A 25,106-nucleotide genomic window follows, 5' to 3' on the forward strand; every position below is an offset into this window, starting at 1 on the left:
GCATTTACAGTTCTCACATAACTGCAGAGGTTTGGGCCTACCCTTTTGAATCTGTGCCAACAATAAAAGATCATTAAAGATCATTCTTTATTTCATGTTTATCTACTTTTATCTACTATGTCAATCCAGAGGATGCATGTGGCCTTACATTTGTTGACAAACCCCATGCTAGTGCATTGTGCTACACATAAAAATACTGTGGAAATTATGAACATTTATTTTTATAGTAGAAATACATTTATAAAAATGGCAAATAATATAGAATAGTATAGAGTATATGAGATTATGTAGTATAAAACTGTGGTATGTTCATAAAATGACTCCAAGTGAACATGAACATGGCTGAGGAAAGAGAAGAAAGGAACTACTATCTGATGCCTTGTTTTCATGTAAAGTAAGGCAGAGGATACTGAGTACTTCATATGACACTGGCAAACATTCCCCTAAACCATCTATCCTTAAATTGTTCAAATGCAGCCCATCATCTATAATAGAAGCAATACAGCCTCATAATGAGATGTAGATCAACCCATGCATTCTTTTAATGGTACTATATTCTACTGTATTATTCACAATATGGTTTTACATGCTTGAGTTATATGTGTTGGGCCTAGTGCCATCACAGTACAGCCTGATGTGAATGGACAATGAATGGAAAATGAACAAGAAATACAAAAGACCTCGAATTCACCCACTTTTTTCCTGCTTAGACGCCCATTCAGTTGAAGACAATTTCAGACGTTTGGCTGCTGGTGCTTAAATTGCTCAGAGAGAGGCAAGTGCTTCATTGCCCCACTGAGTAATCTCAAGTTGTCCTTTAAAATCCATAGGTGAGAGAAATATGGCTCCTCACTGTTCTGCCCAGGGCTTAGAAGAGAGAATAGAAGTGTTATGAATTCCAAACATAGCCTCTAAATAGATAGTGAGGAATGCTTTAGCTGGGAGAGTCGTCTCCGCAGACAATGCGCACGGGTAAAACTGTCCATAAGGGAAATCATATTCCAGCATAAAATTAACCGAATCATTGGTCCTTGTGGTAAAACGGTATTTCACTCTTGTGTGCAGAACAGAGAGCACAGGCCTGCAGTCTCTTCTGGAGGCTTTTTACCACAATCCATCAAGCAGCACTGGTGCTCATATCTTGTGTGTTTTTTTTGTATATGTTGTATGGGTGTGTGAATGTGCACATGTCCTGGATGCATATCTTTGTTTTTATATTATGCATGCATGCATGCATGAGTGTGTTGTATGGGAATGGGTGGAATGATTATTGTGTGTGGAGCCATTTGTAAGATTTTAGTACTTAAATGCATATAAGGTGCGGTTGGGGCTTTGCCTATTTTTGGTGTAAATATGCCATACTTCTACTAACATGTTTACATAGTGAAGCATGTGATAACGAATGGACAAATGGAAACCTATGTGGAATCTATGCTAGATACATTAGCATATGTATACTTTTACATTTGTTTGGCTACTCATACATTCACATGTTTGTCTTAACGCACCTCTGCAGACCTTTACGACCTTACGACCTTTTAACCCTTTAACCCTATTACTATGGTTAAATCAGCTGTGAATTGTTTACGTCCTATGTCTGCCCTGACCTATGACACTAGTGTGAAATTGATCCTAGTCAGGGACAGTTCATCCATACATTTGGTGACAAAGTTTTAGGGCTGGTTCAGATGACACATTTACATTGTTTTCAAATGGTGTTCTGTGTTTCTGCAATGTACCAGTGCCTGGACACATCTTTGTCAGGCATGCCAAGAGTTAAGATATTAAAATATTTATGCATCATTTGAATAAGCCCTTAAATAGTAATAAGCACCAAATCTTGTCTGCATGGTATTTTATTTAAATTATTAATTATTAGATCATCATAGATCACCGTATGAGCCACCTGACTTGTCTCTGTCATAGGTTTAAGTATGTATTCCAATTAATTGCACATTTTGCAATGAGTTAATTAATAATTATTAATTCTAAAGCTTGCTACAATTAATTGAAAGACAAATTATTATTTTTGTTAGTGTTATTACTTTTCACAATAATTGTAATTGTTCATCTGGTGTCCACCGTAATCCGTCACAGGGAAAGTAGAGTATGCGTTCTTCAGCCATTTTTGGTGTGTGTTTTTGTGTGTGTGTGTGTGTGTGTGTGTGTGTGTGTGTGTGTGTGTGAGGAGAGGTCATCTGTGCCCAGAAAGGTAGTCACTGCAGGCACGACTGGATTCATTATTTCATTAAGACTATGCACACACACACACACATCTCATTTGCATAACCTTGTCATAAGAAACGCTCCTTGGAGACATGACATGACATGCATGACACTGAGCCTGTTATAGTACAAAATCGGAGCACATCTGTTATCTACAATACTAAACAAGATCTGATGACCGACATTGTGAGAGACGGATGGAGGTAGGTAGGAAGGTGAGCTGCAGAACTCTCAGAATCCGGGTCCAGTTCGATGCTGCTGCTACTAGTGCTGCTGCTGTTTCTGGTTTGGTTGCCAAATTCACAAATTGTAGTGTGGTTGTCTGTGTCATGAGAAGTGCATCTGATAAAGGGTAGGGAGCGCTCACCCATAACACAAGCTGATCTGAATGCTTATTCATCTGGACGCGCGAGACACAAATCTTGGCAGCTGTTCATGTTTTGAGTCTTGCCGCTGTACGTGTATTTAGGTGGTATATGCCGGCAGCTCATTTCTGCTTGTAAAATGCCAAAAAATGACACTGCTGTCTCTTGCAGCGCACCCTCTATAGAGAGGAAAATGGCATTCGGGGTTACAAAAGGTAACCTAGGAACCACGCTGAGCAGGGCAGTCACTGATGCATTCTGCGGCCCTCACGGAATGAGAAGGGGAAGTAAGGGAGGGTGTTAAAGAGGGGCTCCGAGTCTGTGTCTCACCTCTGTCCTTCCTCTCGGTCCCCGCCTCGCTTAATCACACCTGCCGGAACGCGTCTGCGCTCCAGTACCCCTCCAGGGGAAGCCATGCATCTTCTCCCCGGGGTGCCAAGGAACAGCAGAACAGAACAGCAGCACAGACAGCCACGAACACTTTGATGAATCACAGTGATCGATGCGACCGCTGCGGGAACGGTAGATCACCAAGGAACCGGTGCTCCAGTACGGGAGTAGACACTTGCGGATCCAAAAGTAGTGCTTGTCACACTTCTGGCCTTGGGTTGTCAAAAATGTACTGCATTTGGGTGAAAATTGTAGTTTTGAGTTTTTCATTAAAGTGCACCAAATATATTATTGTTCATAAGTCAGAGGATGAGCTTTTTCTGCTGTCAAATGATTTTTTTTTTTCCTAAACTAATTAATTAAACATCAAAGAAAAAGCTAAAATTACATACTAAAATACAGGAAATAATTGGACTGAGAAAATTATGTTTTGCTCCTCCTATAAATGTGGCAAATTCTTGTGCCCTTCTGACATGTGCGGTGTGTAAGACATAATCCACAATGAGGTGTGCATTAAAGGATATTAATGGCTGACATGGAGGCAATTAACCGCCCAGCACGAAGCAGATTAAAATCCTTAAATGCGCATGAAGCAGAGCGATTTATACCACTTATATACAGCGGTCACACCAAACGCCCATTTATGTTTTTAGTTACTTAATGTTAATAAAAATTAAATGGCTCCTATAAGCTTGTTACTCTTAATTTGTAAATAGTTTCTATTTAAGGGCAAGTGTGTTAATTCAGAACATTGCATTAGATTTACATGGGTCTGTCTGCACACTTTGCTGGTTGCTATGTTAAAACACTCACCCAGGGCATGACACTGGTGTGTGTACATACCATTCACAAACTATTCACTCACACACTTAAGCCCAAGTGTACATGTCTTTGGAGCAAACTGGAGAACCCGGAGGAAAATCAAAACATGAAAACTCTGCACACACACGAAGCCGGGATTTGAACTCTCAGCCTTGGAGGTGTTACGCCACATTGCTGACCGCTGCACTACCATGTGGCCCATATAATAAATATAGTTCTTGTCATATTAAATTTATGTTAACGCAAAATCTGTATATGTGTTCTGTTTTATCCACAAAAGAATAAGGCAGCACCATAACGTCTTGTTTTTTTGACATTATTGGGTCAGCATTGAAATACAGCCACGTTTTCCCCCCTTTACTAGACACTCAGTATGCAACTGGCTGTTTTTTTAACCACAGTTCAGAGAGTTGAGGCTAAGACTTGAGTGCAGTTGCTCGAACGGGGAGCATGTGAAGATTCCCTGGGATGGGGCTGTTTACCCCGCCGGTCTGTTGAAAATCCTTGGAGGAGCCTCAGCCATCAGGCTCATCAGCCAGCAAGGCGAGGCTGCTGTCTACCACCAATCTCTCACCTCTGTCTCCCGCCCATGTCTCAGGTGTACCGGCCTTTGGAATGTCAGACATTTGGATTCGGATGATGTTGCAAAGCACGCATCATAAAAATGTATTCAGCCCATTGGAACACTTCCACTATGTCCTCCCCGCCTCTGGTAATGTATTCCGTCTGAAGGGCAGGCATGCATGCAGTATGTAAATGAACATAGAATACAAACCCGTAACTGAGCAGCGTTTATCCCAACTGAAGATTGCAATTAGTCGACGTTAATCTTTTTCTAATGAAGGCCAGGGTGTGTGATTGTCTGAAGAGGGCCATGATGAAACAAAGAGGTTATGAGTCCAGCTCCCTAAAAGCAGCCAGGAAATGAAACCACCAATGAGACTGATGGCTCTGACTCAAACCTGCCTCTAATAGCTGGTTTTCCTCCCTCACTCCCTTTGCAAACGTGTTACCTGTGCCGCCATTTCATTTCGGGCTCCGCTGCTCGACGAGGTGAGCGCACAGCTCTAAGTGAGGTGCCAATTTGTATTTTTTTGCTAAATGTATTTCGGCCTGCCACAGTCATTAGAAAATAGATGTGAAAGCTACCAATGGTATAATGGATTTTTTTCATCAGCGGCAGGCCTTAAAAGCTTAGAGGAGAAACTGATGGATGCTCAGACTTTCATCAGGTAATTGTTCTGCGTGGTACAACAAAAGAAATGGAAAATTGCGCTCCACTAAAAAGGAGGGGTGGGGGGAGATCAATTCCCATGTAATAAATGTATTAATTTATGATAGGGAGCTGTTATTGTGTGGTAGAGTAGTTTTTATTTTTGTTTTTAGCATGTCATTGCCCATTTCTATCAATTCATAACTCTGCAGACATTCAGTGCCATGTGGATGGAAGGCTGGTTTATAGAAATGAAACCCCCTGTATACAAATTCATTGTACACAGGGGGATTCTTTGCAGTTGTAAATGTGCAAGAAGTAGAAGAGATTGATTTGTTGTGAACTGAAAAGTAGATAAATTGATAAATTGCATTTGAAAAATTGCTCCACAGTGCCAGGACTGTCGAAATTTACTTCCTGTGTGGGTGGAACTTCTGTACAGAGAAAAAAAAACATTTGATTCCCTTTTTTATCAATATAGTGAAACCTGCTTGCTAATATTACGGGATGTTTCACATTTTTAATTCGATGGGGTGTTTTGAGGCTCAACAGCTACACATGTAACATGAGCTGCAGTGGTAGAAATGAGACATCCTCATGTAAAATTCACTGAAACAATTTACCCTTGAAAAAGAGCGATCATGATAATTAGCCGTTGAATGGGAGGGCATTTTGCTTCCTAATTGCAAATTTGCTCCGTGCCATCTGACATGTCCTTCCTGCAAATGGATGTGGATGGTTCCTTACAATACACATGAATAAACAAGAGAAACCTGTCCTGCGGCAATGACTTGAGGAGCGGTAGAGGAACGGGAAAAACCGTCAGACGGAGCGGAGCGCCACTTTGCTCTGTTGTGCTTTCTGTGTCAATTATGTCCTCATGGGGGGATGTCATCCAGCACAAATATCCCACAATTCCCGGTGGCCTGGGTTGCATAATTACGCAATCATTTAGGCTATCAACCTACGCTGCATCCTGGCCCAGAGGCATGGAGCTTTCTGTGTCACCCGATCGGGGTGAATATCTCCGCCGCGCCACAGCACCAATCATTAAGCTGCTCGGCAGAGACCCTGCGTTCCAACCAACCGCCGCCATGGGACCTCTAAATCAGCTCACTGCAGCCAGGGTGGGATGCGGTGATGTACCATGGCTTGATGGACAGGGGGGAAGAGAGGGACTGGTTAGCATATCTCATGTAGAGTTTGTTGAAAGAAAACAATAAGATGAGATATGTTCTGTTTTTTGGGGATTTATGAAAAAATTGCTTTTTTTATAGTTGACATGTTGACTGCTTTAATTTTTTTTACTGAAACTGATTAACATTTTCACATACTTACACTGTTTAGAACCCCCTGTTAAAATAACCACAATAAATAATTTCAAAATACTTTGCAGAGTGCATACTTTTCAACTACTTTGTTGAAACTCCTTTAATATAATTACAGCATTCAGTCTTGTTGGGTATTTCAAAACAGGGATTATGAGGGCATCTAGAATTTTAACATGGGTGTGTGTGTTTTTTATATACACTGTTGGTTTAGATACCTATATTCATTATGAAACCTAATGTCCTAGAGCGATTTGATCTTTTCTTATCATTTTCATTCATTCAAGTCTTTTGTAGTAGAGTGAAGTCATGAGCCACATTCGAAGTTCAAAGTTTAATACAAAGATCAATGTGTCTCATCTACAAACTTTCAGTGAATTCACCATATTTTAATCTGTTCTTAAGAAATCACATCTGATACATAAATGTAGAATATTAGCAATGAATATGACAGATTTGTATATTATATGGTGTAATTTAGTCAGGTTTATAATGAAAAAACATCCATCCTTTTAGCATGCAAACTCATTACTTTAGCATGGAAACTTTTATTACGTGGTTGATGAAGGAAACAGCTTATTATGCATCTCACATTTCTAAGCAGGAAGCCTTAATTTTTGCTCTTTGTACAAGCTCACTGTAAGTAGAGCAGGCACTTCTGCTATGACACTTAATTAATGAGCGGACCGCCTCAGAACGCACAGTCAGGTGGGAGGGCGGGGGAACGATAGAGTGGTGTGGAAGTGGCGGAGGAGCAGAAGGTGTGAGTAATGCCTGGTCCCACACCCCAAGTGTGGCATGATTTACTGAGTACACTGGAACTGTGGCAGTAACCCACACCCCCACCCAACTCACACACACTACCACCACCACCCCCTAATCGCATCCCCTGATTGGATGCTGGAGCATTAGGCCTGGAGCTGGACCACACTAATGCACATGCCGGTATTCATCTGTCTCTGGGTCCCTAATCTTGGATCCCTATTTATGTTTACCTCTGCTGAAAGAGAGTGGCGGGTGTCTCTCTATTTATATCCTGCCACTCTTCTTTTTTTTTTTTGTCGTCATTGTCGATGCTCCCCTGTGACTCTGTTTTGTGTATCTGTGCATGTGTTTTTCAGGTGTAATGGGAGAGTATGAGCCCAAAATTGAAGTGCATTTCCCACCGACAGTGATGGCAGCCAAAGGTGTGACAGTGAGACTGGAGTGCTTCGCTCTCGGGAAGTAAGTGAGAGCTGGTCTTTAAACTGCATCACAAGAACACGCCATGTCCCAGATGCTTCTGTAGCGTCCTGCTGATGCACCGATCTGCTGATGCAGGTTCTGTGGGTGCCTTTACCTCGTATTCACCCCCTGATCTTTGCATGAAGTGCATGTGGCTCTTCTAGATTCATCTTTAATGGCAGGAACCAAGTAAACATTCCGTACTGCTCTCTCATGTTAAACGAGCTCTCCGAAATTTGTTCCGTGTCTGATTTAGTAGCAATTCGGTTCCAGCTGGAGCCGAAACAGGGCCCGCAACTCAGCCCTTGAGAGCAGTATATTGTGATAATAGCCGTAGAGAGAGGGCACATTACATAGCAGTGCTTGCCGGACGTTTTTAATCTTTGTTAGGTTCATGTTCTGCCAAGGATACATGGATGAAAAATGGAAATAGTCGCTAGCAGTGGACTGCCAGGAGGAAGAAAAGCACTCTTGCTGATGTTTAGTCTGTGCAGGACAGCGGCAGGCCATTGTTTGCTTGGTCCCAATTGTTCACCAGGCCAGATGGTGCTTCTTCATCCATAAAACACCCTCACCGCCACATAAACAGTAGAATTTCCACTTTATTGGGTTGCTTAAGGTAGCTGGATAGATTTTTACATAAAATATGATTATTTAATTATCTGATTTGAAATCCCTATCTTATTAATTCATTCAGAATTTTGTCTTTCTTTTGGGTTTTCAGGGATTTGAGTTCTTTTCAGTTTTACTCATGCAGTTAATTTGCACAGCATAGTTGATACACTGCTTGGCATTAAACAATATACCCCTCCCTTTCTCCATCATCTTTTGTGCCATTCATGCTCGTGTTTTTTTCCTTTTTCATTTGACATGAATAATTCATCTAAAAAGTCTATCTTAAGAGCAAACAGCATCTAATCTACAGACGACTCTAATTATTTACAGTGCTTTCAAGTGGTGCTTTTTGAGGCAAAGTTATTTACAATTAGTTAGCCACATCATAATAATGAGTCATTACCTTACCCTATAGGCACTGCCTTGCATATTCATCCAATGCTCATTTAAAGAATTACAGGAGGCAAAGGATGTTCCTCCAAGCAGGCAAATTGTCGGAGACCTTGCCCTTCTCACTCCTCTAAACTAATTTGGGGTCTGATGGCTGCACTGATCCCTGCGACTTACCTCTCTACCACAAATGAATGATTTATCAAGGCCCCTTATTATGAAATGTCACTCTTTATATAGGGGCGAAAATTGAACTTAAAATTGTTTTTATTCCTTCCCTGTCAATCAATATTTATTCTCACAGTTGAGAAGAGAGATAGAGAGGGGGGGGGTCATTGTGTTCAGGAAGTGCTATATGTATTTCCCCAATTGCCACACAGTCAGCCCTAGATGTTAAATGTCTACTAAGGGATTTTTGAGAGATGACTGTATGTCACATATATTTGTATGATTTATTCGCTTCTGGATTAATTTAGGTTAATTTTGGCTGCTGCACAATGTATTTTGAATTTTGGATCCAAACTGTCACTCTGCCCTTGTCAGTGATAACCATGTTAAGCATTAACCAAAAAAAAGCTACAGGGATATAGAATTTTCATCTTGACTGGGTGATTGATGCACGCAACGGGCTTTTCCCAAGTATCATATCTCAATCTTTAGGAGACCTGTCATATGTCTATGCTATACAATGAAATCGCTGATGTGTTGGATAGGTTAGTCTATTTCTCCATTTTCAGCACAACTATAAGGTGCAAGAGCAACCCAGGGCTACTCAAAAAGGGGAACTGTTCAAATACTCTCACCCAATAGTCATTATTGAAATAATTTGGTCAAATAAGATCACGCTGCAATGTTTTAAATACACTTTTTTGAATTGTAATAGAATTTCTGTATTTGGAAGTTCATCCCCTCCCTCTCTCCCCAAGCCCTGTTCCTACAATCACCTGGAGGAAGATGAATGGCAACATCCCCAAGAAAGCACGACTGAGGAAATCCCAGGCAGTCCTTGAGATTCCCAACATTCAGCTGGAGGATTCTGGGAGCTACGAGTGCAAGGCTGAGAACTCCCGAGGTGGAACAGCCTTCAGGGGATACCTGCAGGTCTACAGTGAGTTCCACCTTCAGCCTTGAGTTCTCTGTTAAGAACTTAAGAACCTTGTTTCAGGCTAATGTATTGAAATGAATGAGATGGCATGCCTGCAGGAGTTGGCAACCTTTAACACTCAAAGAAGCCATTTGGACAAGGAGCCATAAAATCTTTTTGACATGTAAAATGAAAATAGAATGCTGCCAAAACGCGGTTTTATTTTACTAGCACGAATAAGCATGTAGAAGGGGATGACGTGACAAATGTTTAATCACCCATCTAAAAGCCAGGCCGGAAATGTTTAGTTAATTACATGGAGTAAATGAATGGAGTAAATCTCACATTTTATCAGTGAAATTTTTTTTTGTAATGTCTCATGTCTGTGAGAGAATCTTAAATTTTGGGGGGATTTTCACACTCTGTAGACTAGATCTATAATCAAGTGTAAGTCCATAAATATAGTGCCTGAGGTATGTTTGCAAACGGTCATATCAAGAATCTCTTTAGGATTTACAGCAATAAACCAAAACTGTTGTAAACAAAGTTTAAAATGTGAGGAGCCCATAGCAATGATTGACAGCTCAATCATTGCTATGATACACATCCTACTTCTTTATTCTGGACTATTACAATTCAGTGCATAACACACTCAAAGTTGCACAAGCATCAAAACATGCACACAAAACTGGAATGATTATTTAACATACTGCACTAAATTTGGCAACACAGTGTGCAAGGTCCTGTCTCCTGGGCAACATCTTTATTAGCACTTTTTCACAGTGCTCCCAGTGGACATCAAAAACTCTTTCTTTATTTCTCAAGGCAGTTTTCTTCATTTCTCAAGGCAAGTGCAGACTTGTGAATTTGGTGTCAAGTGCGATTCTTCCTCTGTTTTCTGATACAGGATTATTTCCAGTGATCTGTCATTAAGTTAGTTATATGGCAGAAAACTATAGGACTGAAATAGCTCTGAATAGGACTGAAATAGGACTGAAAATTCGTCTCCGCTACATGGAATTGAAATCTGAGGTCAACCTTCAGTACAGTGAATTTATTGTCATGCCATAATGATAAAGATATTTATTTATTCTGCGCAGAATCTCCTTACTTATGTATACATCTGATAAATACATAATACATAAATAAATACAAATTTTCCATTCAGTGTTTCTAAGAGGCAAGTACATCTCTATTTTTGACAGACAAGGAAGGAATGATGGCCTGGTCGAGGCAGTAGTTCAGGAGACAGTGACCTCCAGGAGGCATTTTATAATAATCAGCTCCTGCCTTGTGAAGTTGAGACGTCTCATTGCTGAATAAGATTGACTGCACCTCATATTCCACCTTAGGTCGCATAAGGGTTGAGTGTAAAGGTACGCCATTAAGTCAGGAAGGGCACATCTCATCTCTGTCTCGGGCCGCTGCTCCGGAACCTTTTTACCGTCCAATACCCAGCATGCTCTGCTTCTACATTCACTCTATTTCTACTGCCTCTTCCTTTGGGCTGTGCTCTGAGATCTATGTTTGTTTGCTAGTGTAAGGTCAAAGACATCATCAGAATTTACATAAATAGATGCATCAAGAAACAAATGAGGATGTAGCGTGTGTGAGATGCGTCAATCATCAGGCACCTGTCACTGGGGTTCTGTGGCGGCACACATGCAGACGTGTAGGACAACTGGGTGGTTTAGGGGAGCTGGATGTCGCTGTGCATGGGTGTTTGCCATGGCATTGGCACCAAAGGGGAGAGGCATTGACGAACCGATGGACCCTGGAGGCAGAATGACTGGAAAGATGGACGCTGGGACTGTACCACGGCTGTGGGGCGTAGCATGGGAGCGGTAGGACTCGTCATCGTCTTTGGAAACGGTTCAGATCTGTGACGAGCAGTCTATTCCAGAGGGTCAGGCAGAGTCAGAGTCCTGGGGCAGGCAGCATGACATGGCAGCATCAGATTCCAAACCAGAAAAGGGTGAGGTAAAAGGCAAAAATCCAGTAGGAAAAAAACAGTTGGCCACAAGGAGACGATCAGGGCAGAAAACACACAAGGACACAGGGAAAAGGTTTCACAGTGGGATGAAACCACATTGATGAGTGAGCAATGCACAAAATGGCTGCCAGTCTTTTATACCAGATGCTGACCTCAGCCAACTTCTGGGTCGGAAGTTGGCTCACATTTTAAACTATTTGTACAATTGTCATTAAAGATTCTGGGTGACAGAAACAATCACACACCAACAAAAACCTTATTATCTGCCAGAAGTGTCTCTTCTTCTAGATAACTACCAACTTCTAGATAACTACCTGCTTACATTGTGTCCCTGAGCAAGACACTTATCCCTAAGTTGCTCCAGGGGGGACTGTCCCTGTAACTACTGATTGTAAGTTGCTCTGGATAAGGGCGTCTGATAAATGCTGTAAATGTAAATAAATTACATGCAACATTATTATGTAAATGAATGGTCCTCCCAAAGCTTCATTATTCATGTTTGATTATGTAGACAACCTCACGTGGACTGCAATGGGATTGGTTTAGAGGCTCTTTCCAAGCATTTTATTTCCACATGGAGGGAATGGAGCTCAAGGAGCCTGTGTCTTTGCCAGAGGTTACCCCACTCGTCCAATCTTCCCTAGCCCACCCCCTCCGCTGGACAGCAGGAGCCGTTCGCTGAATAATACACAGAGTCCTGAAACACCAGGGGCGATATTGACCTGTGGAGGTGTCCTGTGCTCCTGAGGCCTGACTTATTGATTTATGCTACAAAGAATTATGGTGCATTTGTTTTCATTTCTCCATATCGGGCTGCAGCTGTGGTGATTCTTTATCAAAATAGAGATAAAAGATTTACATGAGTGGATCTGGGCACATCAAATTTCTGTTGGGCTCTGGAGAGGATTCTTTGATGGTAATGTTGAGGCCAGAGTTCTCGAGGACTGATATTAGCAAATGTTGCTGAATTTCACTGCAACCTGCGCTTCAGTCAGTGTTACATTCTTTTTCTGACTCCCCCAGGGTTCACTGGGTTTTCATTGAATGTGACAAATGAAGGTTGTGCATGTGCAATTTTGTTACTAGCATAACTGCCACTGCTGCGTTCATCTTCAAAATAATTATCTTTCAAACAAATGAAGACTGAAGTTAATTGTCTTGTGTATAACGGCCTTTCTGCATGTGCCGTGTCCCTTTGCTTTATTTCTGTTACAGATAACTCAAAACAATTACCCACTGATACGTGACTCCTTTGACAGCTGGTTTCAAAAGGACAGAACACGAAAAATGTGGCTTATTGATTGGCTTTTTAAATATTGCACGGAAGTCGTTACTCAATATTTCATGTGTTTCAGTGCCCATTCAGTATTTTCTGTTCATATTAATGCTGGCAGGTGTTTATGTGAAAAGGTGTGTGAATCAGAGTGTTTTTATGTGTGAATATGCCCTCAGGGTTTTTCCGTAGATTAACTGTGAAAGCCTGGAAGGGGTAGCTAAATCGCTGAGTGTGTACTGTTTGCTGTTTATATCACTATATATGTGTGTGTGTGTGTGTGTGTGTGTTGTGTATGCCCTGACAGTGTACCCTCAGTGGATCAGCATGATTAATGATACGCAGCTGGACAGTGGAGAGCAGCTGCGTTGGGAATGTAAGGCCACGGGGAAGCCCAGACCCTCCTACCGCTGGCTGCGCAACGGAGCGCCCCTCAGCCCTCAGGTACCACGAGAGAACCTTACACATCGACATGCAAATGCGACATCATTGCATACTCTATACACAGTTAGTGGCTCCAAATTAAATCGTTAATACTGACTCACCATGCTCTTTATTTCCGGGGTTGCAGGTCCTTTTCCTGGAGACCAAACCCCTCCCCAACCTTCTGTGTGCACACCAGATTCAATTCTTGCAAGCATTCCTTGCAAATGTAACATTTGTTGTTTTGTTGATATGGGTGATTACAGCCATTGAATCATCTTGATAGAGTAACAGAGAGATTGTGTACTTGTACCTGTGGAAAATAATATACATTTACAAGTCAGGGTTAAAATTTATGAAATTGTATAAACTTGCAGACTGCTGCACTCTTTATGCTGCACCTTCCAAATGGCACACAACACATACACTGTACTACTTACTCTGCAACTACACACATTTATTATAATACAGTGCTCTAGGACAAACTCCCCACACTCTCCATTTGTAATGCAACACAGAGAATAGTGAGGCACTGCGGAGCTCAAAACCTCCAGCATTCACATCGCCCTGTCAACTGACCAACTCAACTGTTTATTGATGGTCAGAGAAGGTATTGGTTTGGTGTGTAAACACAGAGTCGGTTGGAGAAGGAAGTAGTTTGTCCTTATCGGCTGGGGTGCAAAATCAAAGAGCCGCAGAGCTGGCAGCTCCCCTCGTTCAATTATGAGATGTCGATTTAAGTGGGTTTGTTTGAGGGGCTGCGGAGCATCAAGTGTTGAGCACTGATGTGTACAGCGGTCTGAGCAAATTCATCATCTCTGGTCATTTGGCTTGGTGTTTAGGAAGCGTATTGGGCGCAAATACACACAATATTTGTACACCCACACCAATTTTACACCATTTCTGAAACTTTTACACTCACCTCAACCTTTTGGGCACAATTTTTCAAAATGGTGCCTAGTTCTCTAAGCGTGGTTCTTGTTCAGTAGTGTAAAGTCAAAGTAGTCCACAAGATTTATATAAATAGATAAAACAATAAATTACCTCTGAGTAGATATATGTATCTTGGCCCTAATATTAATTTAAACATTTTACATTCAGTATTTCACAGCACATGTTTTGCAGAAATTACATCAGGAGAACAAAAATGTGCTGCATAGTAGTTAGTTCCTAAATAGAGATAAATAGCTAGCTATGGACATGTGTGGCTAGATTTCTTGTTTCTTTGTACCTTTGTGCCTAAACCAGTCACTCTCTTAAAATGGGAAGTTTGTCTGTTTATGCTCTCTGTTCTTACTATTGATTACCCTGTACCATTTATCGTAAAATTGTATTACTCTTATGAAAAGGGATGGGTAGATGATTTTCGAGATTAAGATGAACATCACTGGTCCAGCATTTTTTACTTTTTCTTTTCCCTGAAATGGCTAATGTTTTCATCAGAGTTCAAGAGTTTTAGTTTTAGTTTTATTGCCACTGATCAAAAATTACCACATTTCCATAACTGTGTGCAGAGTGGAGATTAGACACACTGCTGCATCATATTGTGCTGCTCTGCATACAGTGACTGGTTCCTGCAATCTAATATGAACATTTCCAAGTTCTAAAACACACTGTCTTTGCTACAGAACAGAGTTGAGATGGTGAATGGAGAATTGATCATCCACAGAGTTCAGCAGACGGACTCCGGCATGTACCAGTGTGTCGCTGAGAATAAATATGGTGCAATCTACTCCAGCGGCGAGCTCAAAATTTTAGGTAAGAGTCCGGATGGTCTGCAGGGCCCTCACATAAGGTCATTTTTATAATCTTTCAGTCTTGCGAGAGCATTTACCCAGCTGGAGATCCGGAATAAGGCATTAATCACCCGGTTGACTGGAACACGAAGCCCTCTGTTTGACCACAGAGTCCTAATTTCCCCTCCATTACAGTTCATGTGGGGGAGACTCATTTGCTGATAGGGTGGAAGGAGACTGCAGACATAATGGGCTTTTATCCTCTAGGGCATTGTAGTGAAGTGGTCATTCAGACACAAAGGGAACCTTGTATTGTTCTTCTAGAACAATGAACACCCTGCCTATTGGCATGTGGGTCTCAAACTAAACAAACAGGACTGTGAAATGTTCTGATGGGGTGAAAAATCTAAAAAGGTATAAGAAAAAATGTCCTTGAGGTTATATTCAAAAGAACGTCCACACAGACCAAACTGAAGTCAATCTACTAACCTTCAGACTGTCTGTCTGTCAATGGTCTGTGTCCTGCGGGAAGAGGCAGACAAAAAACAATGCCACAGAGGCAGACACAAGGCAAAAGTTCTTGAGAGAGTAGCTCATAGTAGTCCAAACCCCAGAAAGATTCGAATGGCAGGAGTCTGAAAGCAACTCCACAGATATAGATGTTTCCCCTGCATCAGCTTCCATATCCCAGGTGACCACAGGATACACCGACACCTGCGTCATTTCTTTTTTGCTACGGGGTCTCTTTCCTCACAGGACAATTATCACAGTAACACAAGCCTAGAAGCACGCCAAACCAGTCAGAGGCTTCACATGCATGTGTGATTAACATGCATAATACTTACATTATTTTTTAATATACAGTACAGGCCACGTTTGGACACACCTTCTCATTCTATGTGTTTTCTTTATTTTCATGACATTTACATTGGTAGATTCTCACTGATGGCATCAACACTATGAATGCATGAATGAATGTGGAGTTATGTACTTAACAAAAAAAGGTGAAATAACTGAAATCATGTCATGTTTTATATTCTAGTTTCTTCAAAATAGCCGCCCTTTGCTCTGATTACTGCTTTGCACACTCTTGGCATTCTCTCGATGAGCTTCAAGAGGTCGTCACCTGAAATGGTTTTCCAACAGTCTTGAAGGAGTTCCCAGAGGTGTTTAGAACTTGTTGTCCCCTTTGCCTTCACTCTGTGGTCCAGCTCACCCCAAACCATCTGGATTGGGTTCAGGTCCGGTGACTGTGGTGGCCAGGTCTCCACTTTTTGTTAAGTACATAACTCCACATGTGTTCATAGTTTTGAGACCTTCAGTGAGAATCTACCAATGTAAATAAAATTAAAGAAAACAGATTGAATGAGAAGGTGTGTCCAAACTTTTGGCCTGTACTGTATATGTGTGTATATTAATAATTTCTTTATTTGGCAAGCACTTTATATGCATGTACTTTAACAGAAAGCAGTAATAACTAGAACTGTTTTGTTACTGTCAAAATACCCAACAAGTAATGCCTGTCATTTAAATAATCTCTGGATCTCTGATTGTGGGGTCTGCTTGTATATCCCAGAACAATGTTGGTTATTTGCCGTTTTTGTTGTTTAATGTCATAAAAATTATGTAAAATGTAATTGTCCTGCCCTTTAAATATGCATCCAGCCACTCAGTAGTCAGTGCTGTGTATAGGCCTGATAAAACGTCCTTCATGTTTTGCAGGCCATACTTGCAATCAAGACAGCAACTTTTTCTTTCTTCTTTATTTTGTGTGTGTGTAGCGGCTTCTAACTTGCGTCCCTAGGAGCTGCTGTCCTAAGTGACTTGCATCTTTTCTGTCCAGGAGGAGAATCTTATCATGACAGATTATGTAGCTAGTAACAACACTCACTCAGACGGGCCATCATACCGCAGGCAGCATCGCGGCCCCAGCCATCCTCTATGTACATGTTCGTGCCACAGGGGTCAGAGCTGTCCTCACAACCTACACACACACACCAGCACAGCCATCTGAGGGCTGCCACCATCTCCAGGGCGCCACTTAGCATTCAGACCCAACTGAGTGGCAGGCCCGCTGTCTGCTTCGGTGCGAGGGCGCCCTGCAGGGGACGAACCTCCATACAACCGAGGCCACCATTGGATGACCATCGTAGCCCAAAACAGTGGGGGGTTGAGGGCTTGTGGGGGGCATGGTAGCAGCTGCTGGCTTGGGCAGGAATAGAAATGTCATCATCTCTAATGTCATCTGAAATTAAAAAAAAAAAAAAAAAAACACGAACGACCCTTTAGCAAAGTGCTGCTGATGAAGGTTGGCTAGAAATGCCCAGACGTCTCCTGTCTAGAAGCCCCACCCATTCCTGTTATATTGCGGGTGGATGCAAGGTGTGCAGATTTTGGCAGTGCTGTGTGAGCCTGAACTAATGAACATATGCATTGTGTGCCATTTACTTTAGGGCTGTAGAAGTAGAGAAATGCTCCACACAACAAGTACAAAACAGGTCCCCTGATATCACATTTGTTGCCTTTGTCGAGCTTCCCCACCTGATTTTTGAGCAACGTTTGACTCATCAGACATGTCAGCTCACCTTGCCATCTCTCTCTCAGACATTTGAACAGTAATTATCTGTAAATGCAAAGAGTCAAGGGCTGAATTATTTATATTCGTTTTAGCCTGGGAAAATGTGACTTGTGGGGGACACTTAAGCATAACAATGAGGCAGCTAATAATGGCTTTATCTCTTGCCATACCAGGCACAGTCATCATGACACACAGCTTAAAACCTGCCATGTATCATAAATAAGCAGGAATAATACCCCTGCTGCATTAGTCACCATGCACGACTCCAAACAAATGCTATTATATGGAGAGGAAAGATGGCAAGCTTTAAAACACTTTGGGATTTGAGATGTACCTCACACATTTGTTGCGATATTGTTTGCACAACATTTCATTTAGTCAAATGCAACCTTTAAGCTGAAATGTTCAAATCTGACCCTTGAGCTCCTGTCACATTACTTGTGCCTTACCATTAGGTTTATTTATTTGTTTGTTTATTTTGGTGTAATTTATTGAGAAACTGCAATTCAAGTGTATATACTAATTAAAACCAACAGGTAGAATTGTTCAGCATAGAATAGTTCAATTGTGCAACAGAACAAATTGAGAATATTTTCAATAGAAATCAATCAATCAATCAATTAAGTCCTACCACTCTATGGATACATTTATATTCATTGAGCCTGTATTTCTATTTTCTGTTAGCTGATTATTATAATTAGGTAGGTAGAGATCGAATCAGCCAACATAATGACTTGTAAAGATGTTGACATGATCTCATCTAATTATTTCCTCTTAACAGCTTCAGCGCCTATGTTCAAAACCACATCAGTAAAGGTTATCGCCACGGTGGGGAAGGACGTGTCTTTAGAGTGCCGCCCTCAAGCTTCTCCCAAACCCAGAGTGTCATGGAGGAAAGGAGACCGGAGGATCCAGCCCAGCAAAAGGTATGACGAGCCAATCACTCCATCAGCCAATCACCTCCCACACATCTGACACTTCACACCTCCATTAATAACCCTCTGTAAAGTGGCTTTTTCACCAAACACGCATCTCTCGCACTCTCTCTCTCCCTTTCTTTTTACTGCAGTTCAGTGATATTGTGGTGCCGGTTTTAAACAGGGTTTGGGCAAGTTCACATGCATTAGTTATTTAACTCGTAATAAATGTCCATGAGTCCATGAGCGTCCGTGATAAGCAACTCCATGCTGGTTCTGGCCATCATATGAAGGTCGGTTTGTTTATCAGCTGCCTAAGCATTCTGGTTGTTGGCCTAAATTGTCCTGTGACTAGATGATGAAAGTGATGCCTGGTAAAAATGGCAGGCAATTAATATCTGCACACTATTCTGGAAAAACTATAATGAGTTATTTCCCTGCAGATGTTTTCATGCCGCCGAGTCCTGTTATCTGCACACCTTAGGGGTCTGGCTCCAGCAAGTCATGAGTTTATTTTTAAAAACGGCAGCCACCTAGGTGCCTGAGACCATTAGTGGTGACCGACTCAGAGACTTTTTACCATGCTGGAAAAGTGACAGTTCAGATCTGGCAACCGCATTTGATCCCACTTCCCTGTGCTAGGTTGAAAACGAAGAGATGTGGGAGGTGGCATCAGAACGCGAGTGGCGGAGAATCATCAATCATGTTGACTGACAGCTGTGAATAGTGTATATCAATGAGAGCTGGGCATCCTCAGATGTGGGTCAGAAAGCAACGGGAACCTTTTTATCACCCCCAGATCTGGCAAGTTATTTCGTACGTTATCTACAAGGGAAGCCGCTCGATAATCAGGTGTGGGGTGTAGCAAGGGATGTGGTGGTGGGTATATTTTTATCATCCTTGCTTTGTAAGTAAAAAAAAAACTTTGTCAGTTAATGGAAGGGCCTATAAGGCCATTTGTTGACTCAGTTGTCCTTGACCTTTGCATTACAATCCAGACAATTTCTTTTTTTATCTGTTTGAATCCGTATAAAAGTTTTATACCATTCTTTACTTTACTTTACTTTACTTTATTTAGCAGACGCTTTTATCCAAAGCAACTTACAGCTGTCTAGAGCTGTCACTCAATTAAAAAACATAATCAATTAATTGAACATGTTGCAATGAATGAATCATGAACAATTAATGATTTAATGCATAGACCAGTGTGGGGGGAAAATCTGAGACAGGGACTAACGGGGTGATGATATGGTCTTTTAAACCATGCAGACGCTTTCAAAAACAATACAACTGAAGTAAAATTAGGTTTTCAGTAGTTCACCTTTTTATTGTCTTTGGTAAACAAAACAAAGCTGTGTGAATAGAGTTAATAATAATATTTTTACATGCTCCATATGCATACGTTAATTGCAAAAATTAATGGGTTTATTTGTTTTATCCACTGATGAACCTGGGACAAATATTTTGTTGCTAAGACCTTTTAATCAGCACCATAGACAGCTCCCCTTTAGTTTTTGTTATTAATGGAGCAGCTCTACAAGTAATAGTGATATAATTTAATAAGTTATATAAATGCAGTGCCTTTTGATTAATCGCTGCCAAATATCATGTTTTTTGGGGGTTTTTTTGGGCAATTTCTTTGCAAAAACATCATCCTCCCCTAAATCAGTATGTAATGAGGTAAGCTTGTAATTTTTACATGCTGTGCACTTCATATTGCATCATGCTGTAGAACTGGATGATAAGCCACATTTACTGCTTGAAAGAGGTTTCAGGAGAAGTTTGCCCCTCCCTTTTTCAAATAATCTCAAAGCATCCTCCTCACACCTTCCACTCAGGTGCTGCTGCACGCAGTTCTAAAGTCCCCTCCAAGACACTCCATTGAAATTATTTGCTGGGCCATTTTTGCTGATGTGGTAGCTGTTGCATACCTGGCAATTTATTCAGGACAAAGAATAGCTGCTGGCGTCTGTGTCCCTGCAAAATGATCCACATAAGCCCTAACAAGTCATAATACGGCGTCCGCCGGCTGGCTGCAGCGCCTTCCCAGACGACACGCTAAATAAGATAAAACCGTTTACTCTGACCCCCACGCTCCATCTCCAGCACTTATCAAAAGCTGCACTACGCTCGGACCAATCAATAATTTAAACGTAATTTACCATGCGCTCTCGGCCTGCTTTTTCCCCAGAGGTGTTTCTTGGAGGTCAGCGCACGGCCTGTCAGACGTGGTACAGATGGAATCATTTGTAGGAAGAATGTCACACATCACAATAGAAATTATGTTGTCTGCCGAGTGATAGATGTTTGTTTATTGATAGTGACTTTAAGGCATCTGATTGATGGGGCGAGACTCCCGGCACACACGCGGCCCGTGATGAATGAACTCGGTGGCCATGTGATCTGATGAATCGGTCAAGGAATTTGTCAAGCCTTAAGAAACACACGGGTTTCTCCTTTTTGTGAAGGGTTGCGAATTTCGGCTCTTCACTTTGTTTCTCTTTTTTCTTTGACTCGTTCAGAGGACAAATGGAGGATAAAAACAAGATTGAGCAGTAAATCTTTCGTAATACTGACTACATTGCATTTCCTGCTTCGAGCTTCACTTTCCCCCATGTGAAGCCTAATCAGAACTTCGGCTGAGATTTATGATCAGAAACCTTAATTGTGTTGTTCTCTTTGTCCAAATTTGTTTTTGATGTAATTAGGAATTTGTCGTCGGAGCCGGTATCATGGTACTCAGAACAAAAAGCTACACAAATGAACAGCACCCCGTTGTTCTGCGACTTTGGGCTCTGCTCACTGTGCTCTCTGCCGTACTCATACATCAGTCTGCAGGCGGCGATAAACGGCGAACGGGAAAGCGCTGGCAACGGCCTCTTTGATTGAAACTAAATCTGTTGTTCTGTGGTCATTAATGGTGTTAGACCATGTGTCCCATTTACAGCATTGGGGGGTTAGGCTATTACCCTCTCCCAGCTATAGCTGATGCCTTGGCGACAATGATGATGACGTCGGCTCATGCCAAGAAATACTGAGCTGTGACGGAGACGGGGCCGGCATTGGTAGCCACTCGCCGTTTATCTGACATTGACAGCTGTGCTGAGTTAATGACAGTTTGTAATTAACATGGATTTCTTCTAATATTCCGGCTTTTGTGTCCTAAATGGAAACTATTAATCCCATTAGTTTTAAACTGTGCTGCACACTCAGTTGAAAACCAAAGATACTAAAGAGAAAGAATAAATTGGTCAAAGAAAAGAGATTGTTCAAAGTAAACAGTTGTCATTGGGCCAATGAGTTTGTTGGATTTTATTTAAATTACAGTTTGATTTGCTACTCAAAAGCACAGCATTAGTATAAATGTTATGGCGTATTAATTCATTAAATGTCTTTGAGTTGCTATTGGGGAAAAGGTGTTCTCACCCACAATATCAGCATTCTGACTGCATCTCTTCCTTCACACTCCAGGACCCTGCCCCTGTATTATTCAATAACTGCATGTTCCTGATCCAGTAACTACATGGAATGGATTTTACTGACCGGTGAGAAGCATCTGGTAACGACCTCACTTCAGACTAAAAAGAATATAACTGCTATATTCTATATAGAATGCCTTACATTGCTTCATCAGCATAAGGTATACAGTTAGTTTAAGAATGCTGCGACAATACAAATGTTCTAAGATAATTTAAACACAATTTAGTCAAGGGGGAGTTCTGTACCATCAGATGTACACCAGTAATATTGATATCATCTTACTGTTTCTGCTGGCAGTGGATGGGATATATTAAGCAGAAAAAATAAATTACAGCTTAACGTTTTAAAGTGGTCTAGTGGAACCTATCCATGAATGCATCAGGGCTATTTTCGAAGCATTAAAAGAAGATCTACCCAATATCAGGCAGGTTGTCATAATGTTGTGGCTAAAATCCAACAATGATTGCTCTTTTCCTTGCCAAATCACTTGGGCAGTAGCTGGTCATGTGGTTTGACCATAACTAATGCAATACGGTGGAATGATGTTTATCATTCGGTGATGTCCTAGCAGCAATGTCCTTGCAGTGGTGTCCTAGTGGTTAAGGAACGGCCCCGTAATCCCGAATCCCGACCTGCCAAGGTCTACCGTCCCCACACACTGCTCCCCGGGTGCCTTTCATGGCTGCCCACTGCTCACTAAGGGTGGTGGTTAAAAGCAGAGGACACATTTTTGTTGTGTGTACCGTGTGCTGTCCTGCAGTGTCTCACAATGACAATCACTTCACTTTCACTTTTTTATTCACTAGTTTTTCTGAACCAATCCAAAAGTCGGGTCTTATCTAACTCTTGCCTAATGTTATTAATTGAGAAATGTTATATGATATTGAAATGTGTCTGAAAGGCTTGGACTTTAAGTCAGACTTTACAGTCACGCTGTATTTATGAGCTGCTTCCTCTCTGCGGTGTGGTGTGCCCTCTCCTTCATTCTGTCCTTGTCGGAGGTGGATTGTGCCCCTAATTTGAAGAAAATGTCCTGGCTGCTGTCTCCTCATGAATTTTCGATGTGCGGCCGGTCTTTGTCACACTTTTATGAGCTTCTCTCGGTCAATCTCCAACATCTCCTCCTGCATGAGCGGGTTTTAGTGCTGTAGGTATGGGATCCAAACAATTTAAGACAAATTAGGAAGCCAGAAGTTTTCTCCCTGGGAAATATGGAAATTTTAATAAAATGGAATTTTGATAAAAGGATCGCTTGGTGTGTATGTATCCTCCAGATGAGGAGCAGGGTGGTTTCTCTAGGGCCATGGTGGTTCCCAGTAGGGTTTGAAGCAACACAGTGTAACAGAGTCATCTGTGAGCGGCTATTCATTATTCAAGCCCCAGACCCAGAGCCACTGTATCATCCACTGTTCTCACGTTCTGAGATGTCTGAGCTGGTGGAGATCCTGAATACACACACACACTCACTCTCTCTCTCGGGCTGTTATTTAAATACCTTCCTGTCCCAGAGCTGTCCCAGTTTGAAGTTTGTTTTAGATATCATCCCCAGACAAAGGGAATGCATAATGCAGGTGAGACGCACTACTGTGGAAGGGAGTTTGATAAGACAAAGAGCTCTTACCGACTATCTGCATGTTATCAAATCTCGGCACAGGATAGGACGTCACGGTTAAGCTTTTGCTGCCTTTTAGGCAGAGCGCAGAATTTTGTTTTATGACATTTATGCATGTGATTTTCACAAGCACTGGGATGATTTGCATCGTTGGTTTTTATTTGACTTGCTGAAGCTGTTGTCCATAAACACTTGCATATTACAAGGGTTTGTGCCTTGCGAGGTATGTCACAGAAACACAGTCAGAATCGCTGATCTTTCATGGGGCAGAGAAAGCTGCTGAATACTAAATTTCTGCTAATTCAACCTGGTCAGGTGTAATTAGTTGACTAATCTCTCTCGATTGCCATCTACAGTGTATGCTAATCCCTTTAGATAGATCCCTATCAAGCTATTAATTAACATTGAAAGAAGGACTCTGCAATGTTATACAATGTTATCAGCTGATCGGCCATTTTAATGAGAATTTGTCGTCGATTGAGTCGATTTTATGATTGCAATTAATTCAAGCCTTTTTGTTGAATGTGCACTTCTTTTGTATGACACAGGCTGGGCTTGATCACTAAATGCTCCTAAAGCATTTATGCGGTGATGCACGGGGCAACTTTTTCCAGGCTGTGTTGCTAAGCAATGTTGTTAGTGCCTCTAGGATTTTTTTTTATTGCCAAAAAATCCCTGATTTTGTGGCAACATTAAAAGAAGCAATGTTTTTTAAATTGGGGAAGAAATTGAAAAGTGTGACAAGGCAAGAAAATAAAACAAAAAAAATATGTTTTTGTTTAACTGCAAGACAGTTTCCTGCCTGATCTTAGAGTGCTGCTCTTTTTATGCCTCCTTTATACAAACATTTCATTTTGTAACATCACACACACAAAAACAGAAATACACAATCACATGATTAACTGAATGGTAACATTCTGCTCACAGAACTGAAATATAATCAACAACTCTTTCCTTCCAGTTTAATTAATTAGTGAGCTTTATTGTCATTCATATCGCACAACAGTGGTGCATAGCTGAATGGAATTTCCCCAGGCTCAATGTGTAAAACAGACTCAGAAGAACACATAAATATGTGCAATAACTATTCATTTATATCCTTGCAAAGTACTTCAATTATAGACCAATCTTGCGTTTGTGACGGAAACGAAAGAAAAGTGGACCTGGACACTCATTGGACAAATATGCAGAAAGGATGTGATGACTGGACAAAATTGCACAGAATTCAATTCAATTAAGACACTTTGATATTTGGGGAAAATATTTTCCTAGAAACCTTTCAAAACCAGAGGACTACTTATAATGGGACTACTCATAATGTGAATACATTATTCCTCAAAAAGTTGTCTATTCATTGCCAAATTCAGCATCAACATTATAGTTTTTCTTTTCCACATTTTCTGTTACCATTACTTTTCCTTAATAATCCGAACTGGG

The 25,106-nt window shown here is 41.4% G+C and overlaps 1 protein-coding gene across 5 annotated transcripts in view; it reads left to right on the plus strand.

The window, feature by feature from the left end:
- Positions 1-25,106, plus strand: part of cntn5 (contactin 5) — a 152,958-nt gene that overhangs the window by 100,289 nt on the left and 27,563 nt on the right. For all 5 annotated transcript variants that reach the window (XM_028962211.1, XM_028962209.1, XM_028962213.1 and 2 more), the window contains 5 exons: positions 7,466-7,568; positions 9,500-9,681; positions 13,231-13,367; positions 14,975-15,104; positions 18,442-18,586. In XM_028962211.1, coding sequence (XP_028818044.1) covers positions 7,466-7,568; positions 9,500-9,681; positions 13,231-13,367; positions 14,975-15,104; positions 18,442-18,586 — 697 coding nt within the window. The remainder of the gene's footprint in view (positions 1-7,465; positions 7,569-9,499; positions 9,682-13,230; positions 13,368-14,974; positions 15,105-18,441; positions 18,587-25,106) is intronic.

Source organism: Denticeps clupeoides, chromosome 19 (assembly GCF_900700375.1).
Source record: "Denticeps clupeoides chromosome 19, fDenClu1.1, whole genome shotgun sequence".
Classification (NCBI taxonomy): Eukaryota; Metazoa; Chordata; class Actinopteri; order Clupeiformes; family Denticipitidae; genus Denticeps; species Denticeps clupeoides.